Here is a 5,740-nt window from a genome sequence, read left to right on the forward strand (position 1 = left end):
TTTCAAATAACTCATCATTAAAAGTAGCATAACACATTGATGAATAGAAACTTGAAAAACATCAACCAAAATCTTTTGTTAAATGTATTTTGAGGTTCTGTATACATACTTGATTAAAATCAGCTTATTTGCATCTGTTCTCTACTGGTAGTTTCTAAAAAGGGAACATACTGAACAGTTGATTTCTTCCTTCATATGTTCTTGGTGGGTGAATGTTGTCATGTTGTTCTGGGTGGGTTTTTAGTTTTAAAAATTTTAGTTGGTTTTGGGGAAAATGTTCAGTTATACAAATGGCACTTTTATATGGCAGTCTGTATAGTACTAATTTCTGAGAATAAATCATACAAAATAGAATGAATAATAGAAGTTAGACTATATAGTTAAATTAAAACATAAATATCAAATTGTAAATTATTCTTTATTAGGAGTAACTAAAGGAAAGAATGTATTGATCAACTCTGATATTAAATGTCTCAGACTTTAGGACAGAATAACAAGTATTTTAAAAGCTTTTCTTGTCTTTGTTCTACCAATTTATATTAAGATGCTGAGTATAATATAGAAGTACATATGGAAAATAAATATTATGTGAGCATATTATACTCTTATGTATAATTGGGCTTCCTCAAGTGATGTTTTTAACAAACTTTTATTATACATACTATACACTATTATTATAGAAATTATTATTTCTGCTTAAAGGTGATTGTATGGTTGGGAAATGCAGATATATTATGTGTAAAATTAAATATTTTTCTAAAAAAGTATAAATCAGATGTTCATAAATTTTGGAAATTAAAAATACATAATGCCTAGCTAGTTCTTAAGAGGTAGGCTATATCTTCTGTTTGTCAAAGTATTTACTCTGAATTATTGGTGGAGCTAACTTTTATTGAGGTTTCTCTGTTGCCAGGTACTTTATTACCAAGGTTGCCATCAGAACCAGGAATGACATTACTCACTATCAGGATTGAGAAAATTGATCTAAAAGACACTGGACAGTGCATCGATCCCTATATTACAGTTAGTGTAAAGGGTAAATAACTGGCAAATTGCATTATGTTTTTTCTTATATGGTGCTGGGAGCCATCAGCCAAGTAGGTATGACAAATTCCTTGCCAGCTTACTCCCATGCTGTCTAGTGGAAGGACTTCTGAAAGGTGACCTTGCTCAAGGACCAGGGCGGTTTAGCATAATAGGAGATTAGGGTGTTCCCCCTTTAGAATAGGGCAGTTTAGCATAATAGGAGATTAGGGTGTTCCCCCTTTAGAATAGGGCGTATCCTGCTGCTGAGTTCCTCTTGAGTTCTTAGGGTCAGACAGTATATTTGGGAGACAGAAGCCCATGCGGAGTGGATTTGGACAGAGTGTTGGATTTGGGCAGAGAAGTGGATTTTGGGAGAAGTGGACTTGGGCAGAGAACGTGGATTTCCCCAGAACGTGTTTGTAGACGGCCGGTGTGAGTTTGGGAATAAAGAATTGCTGTTTGAATCTACAAGCTGTGTGGAGACTCGTGATTTGTGCCCAGCCAGAGACTGCGGCAATATGGGACAAAGTTTTTGACAGGGGATGGTCTTGTATATGTGACAACTTACTTTAATGCATTCTATAATGAGGCAAAATCCTAGAAGAGATCATAACAGAACATAGTTCTGAAAGACTTACAAAATATATTTCCTACTTGCTTTTGAGTTTGTATAGATTTTTGCTCTTCAGATTCCAGCTAACGTGTGGACTAAACATACACATTGTCCTTAACAGCAGCTACAGCCTTCAGGATGTAGATTAACAACAGCACTCCTCACCTTCCATGGGTGTGTATTTTTCTACACAAAGCCCCATGTCCTCTTTTTCCATCTCTCCTGCTTCAGCCCCTCTTCTTCCTGTGCTACTGAGGTATCTACATAGGTGAGTCCTACAGAGGCAGATGAAAATCAGGGGACAGGGAAGTAGGGTGCGTCCATAACATCCATGCCCTGAAAGCAATCCCGTGGGATGATGATGTGATTAAGGAATAAATTATACCATTTTACAGAAATAACTATAGTTAGTACAAATGGCTTATTTTAATCTGTAGTTTTGCACCAAAGAAACAGATCGGTGCTGAAATTAAATGGAGGAACTTTTATCAATTGCAGAAATAAAATCAGATCCATGGGTTCATTAGTGCTAATTAAAAGAAAAATATGACCACAAAGAAAAAGATTTATTTAAAGAACATAATCCACAGCACTAATACTGGTACACTTTTAAATTCCGATGTTACCAGTTATCAAATATATAGTGTACTGGAAAATATTTACTTTGTTTGATAGACCATTTGTAAAACTGCATACTCATTCAGAAAGTATACTTAAAACACAAAAATATTTAATGATGTTGTAAATATTAAGTTACCTTTGCATATGTTAAACTGAAATATTTTTATGTAAATATTTTTAATAATTAAATGTACTAAATTGTTTTTGAGCTTTTTGAGACTCATAAATGAATAACACATAAACACTGAGGAGTTATTAAATGAGTCCATGTTGAATTTGATTAAACTGAGATTTTAAAACCCAGAAAATTAAAACTACATATAACGTACCATCTGGTTGTTGTAAATTCAGGGTATGTTTTAAACAGTATAACCAGAATTTAGAAAATATATATGAAAAATTATTCATTAACAAAAGGGTTTTTGTTGGCTGTTCTCATCCATTTTGGGTTCTTAACAGGGAAATTATGATAAGGTTAGGTTTAAAGACTTTTCTAAATAATCCATGTACTTGATCAAAGTTAGAAATTGGTGGCAGAGCTCCATTGTGGCAAATTATATACTCCAGATTTTTTTTTTTTTTGCATAGAAAAATATAGTGGGCTATTCCCTAAGGAAAACATGTTTGTTCTTTTTACCACTTCACTATGAAGATCAAATTTTGTCCACTTGGCCATGTAAAGGCTTCCTTCTCCCCTTCATGAGGTCTCCTATCCAGTCGATATTCATTTCTCTCCACATACCCCATGAACTTCAACAACTCTCACATACTTGCTCACACCAAATAGGAATCTCTTAGCCTGAGAATCTCCTCTCAGCTCTTTCCATGCCTCTTTAGGAACTGTAACCTTTGCAGTTTCTAGATTTTCCATCTGCATATGTGAATGCTCATAAGCAGAAACTTATTTGTTTCTCCAGATCTGAATGGTATAGATTTAACTCTTGTGCCAGATACTCCTGTGGCCTCAAGAAAAGAAGATACATATGTTCATTTTAATGTGGACATTGAGCTCCAGAAGCATATTGAAAAATTAAACAAAGGTTTGTAATAATCAGTTACTGACTTCTTAAGGACTTCTTAAGGACAGTACTTATCTGGGTTTGTGTTGATAGTTTACTTAACACAAGATCTTATGTCACATAGTTATGAATATTGACTTAAAGAAAGTGAAATCAACAATTTTTTTTTAAATATGAGAACTAGCAGTTGCATTATCTAGTTGTGTAATAATGTGGTTAAATATTATTTGACAGGGAAGTTTTTCTCATAATACAGAGTTAAGGAAGCAGGTTCTCTAATAATTACCTTAAGTCCTTTTAGGAACCTAATGATTACTTTCTAACAGTTAAAGAATTATTATTATTTCTTTCAATAAGATGCATTGGGTAAAAAGATACTATAACTGGCAGTTAGTTTGTAAGAATATGGAAAGGACAATCTGGGCATGGTGGTTTCAGGAGGGAGAGAAATAAAATATCAAAGGAACTCTTAAATTTCTATTCTATCTAATAGAGGTGCTTATTGAAACCATTGCTATAGGTACTGCTGATACTTAAGTAACTTCTGTTTTTCTTGTGGTATTTAATATTTTATATTCTTTGGTAGTTTATGATTCTACCTGTGTACATAACTTACATTCTTGCTATACAATTTTGTTGTACTTTGTAGAATTAAAATGATATGAAGAAATGTCACTCAGACAAGGTAGAAGAGCTTGGAGTGACAGCCACAGTGAGTTATCAACAGTTGTGTCATCAGACTGTTTGACATGTTACTTTGTAAAATCATAGGCTTCTGGTGACACATAAGAAATGTGTGGTCTCTGGCTTATGTGGTTTGTTTTAATTCCTTAGGTGCAGCTATCTTCTTTGAATTCAAACACTACAAGCCTAAAAAAAGGGTTACCAGCACCAAGTGTTTTGCTTTCATGGAGATGGATGAGATTAAACCTGGGCCAATTGTAATAGAACTGTAAGTGATATACATATAGGATTCATACTGTTCTAATGGTTACTGGTTCATGTTTCTTCTTAGTCCCTCTTATCTAGAATGTAACATTGGAGTAAATCAATCATCAAAGTATTTTAAACAATCATCTTTCTATTGTGGTTACAGATACAAGAAACCCACTGACTTTAAAAGAAAGAAATTGCAGTTATTGACCAAGAAACCACTTTATCTTCATCTACATCAAACTTTGCACAAGGAATGATTCTGACATGAGTAATGTGGAATTTCTGTGAATTTTACCACTCAGTAGAAACCATCATAGCTCTGGGTAGCATATTCATCCTTCAGGAGGCAGGAAGTGAGCCGTACCTATAGGCCAGTGAGTCCTTTGCAAAGCTGTACCACAGAACTAAAGTCCAGCACCTCATTGTTATGACTCCTTTGGATACAAGGTTTATTGTAGATTTTGAAACATGTTTTTACTTTTCTAATAATTGTGCAATTAATAGTCTTTTTCCTAATTTACCACTGTTCCTACCCTGCTTCCTTGAACAATACTGCTGTGGTAGGTATGCTCATCTTCAAACTTTAAAATACAGCAATAAGAATGTGCTAGAGTTTACACATTTGCTCACTTTTGCTCCAATATGGTCTTTTGATTTGAATTAACTTCAAACTTTTGAATTGAAGTGGGTAGGATAGTACCAGATTGCTTTGAAAGGAAATTGGATCAGTTATGATCTGTCTTATAGGCTGTTCCTTAGAGCTGGCCTAAATTCACCCTCATCTGATAGTTCTACTTAGAAATAGTGTGCCTTGACCAGATCAATATCTTATATGGGAGTGCCCCCCAGATTGTAGCTATGATTTTTTTCCAGATGACCAGATTGTTTTTCTGAAAGTGAGCATATTTTTAGTCATGTTGATTAGTTGTTCTACATCACATTGCTATTGTTTCTAGGGTTAATATTAAAACCATCTCTCTCAGAATAATTACAAATTTTTGGGTGGGTTTAAATCATGTCATCTAAAAATATATGAGTCAGATGCTAATGAGATACTGCAGGAACAACTGCTGTTTTTCTGACAACTGATTGTGAAACCTTAAAACCTGCATACCTTGTCTTTATAAAGTGATGAGTATGCAAAATCTGGAAAGATATTCTATTTTTTTTTAATATAGGTAGATACAACTGTCATTTATATCCTATTTAGATATATTGACATTCATATGAAAATATGCAGGTCATTAGCCTATTATAATTTCACCATTTACATTACTTTTAACTTAATGATGAGACATAAATAAAACTTTCATAGTACACAAGGTGGATATTTTATACACAGAACATAAAAATTTGTGAGGAGGTTTTTTGTGGGTTACATGTAGAACCCATGTATTTTAATATTCACTATTTTAAAAGAACAATGCATGAAGGGAATGCAATACTTGGCCTATTTTTAAACTAGTGTAAACCCTAATCATACTATCTGTTTGCTTTTTAAACCAAATAACAGTTATTTTAGCCC

The 5,740-nt window shown here is 33.6% G+C and overlaps 1 protein-coding gene across 1 annotated transcript; it reads left to right on the plus strand.

The window, feature by feature from the left end:
* Positions 1-948: 948 nt before the first annotated feature.
* Positions 949-4,588, plus strand: LOC143640914 (axin interactor, dorsalization-associated protein-like). Its single transcript, XM_077108436.1, has 4 exons — positions 949-1,036; positions 3,178-3,300; positions 4,114-4,231; positions 4,376-4,588. Exons 1-4 carry the CDS (start codon positions 949-951, stop codon positions 4,470-4,472), a joined length of 426 nt encoding a protein of 141 aa, XP_076964551.1. The 3' UTR covers positions 4,473-4,588.
* Positions 4,589-5,740: the final 1,152 nt, after the last annotated feature.

The sequence above is a fragment of the Callospermophilus lateralis genome, unplaced genomic scaffold (assembly GCF_048772815.1).
Source record: "Callospermophilus lateralis isolate mCalLat2 unplaced genomic scaffold, mCalLat2.hap1 Scaffold_74, whole genome shotgun sequence".
Taxonomy (NCBI): Eukaryota; Metazoa; Chordata; class Mammalia; order Rodentia; family Sciuridae; genus Callospermophilus; species Callospermophilus lateralis.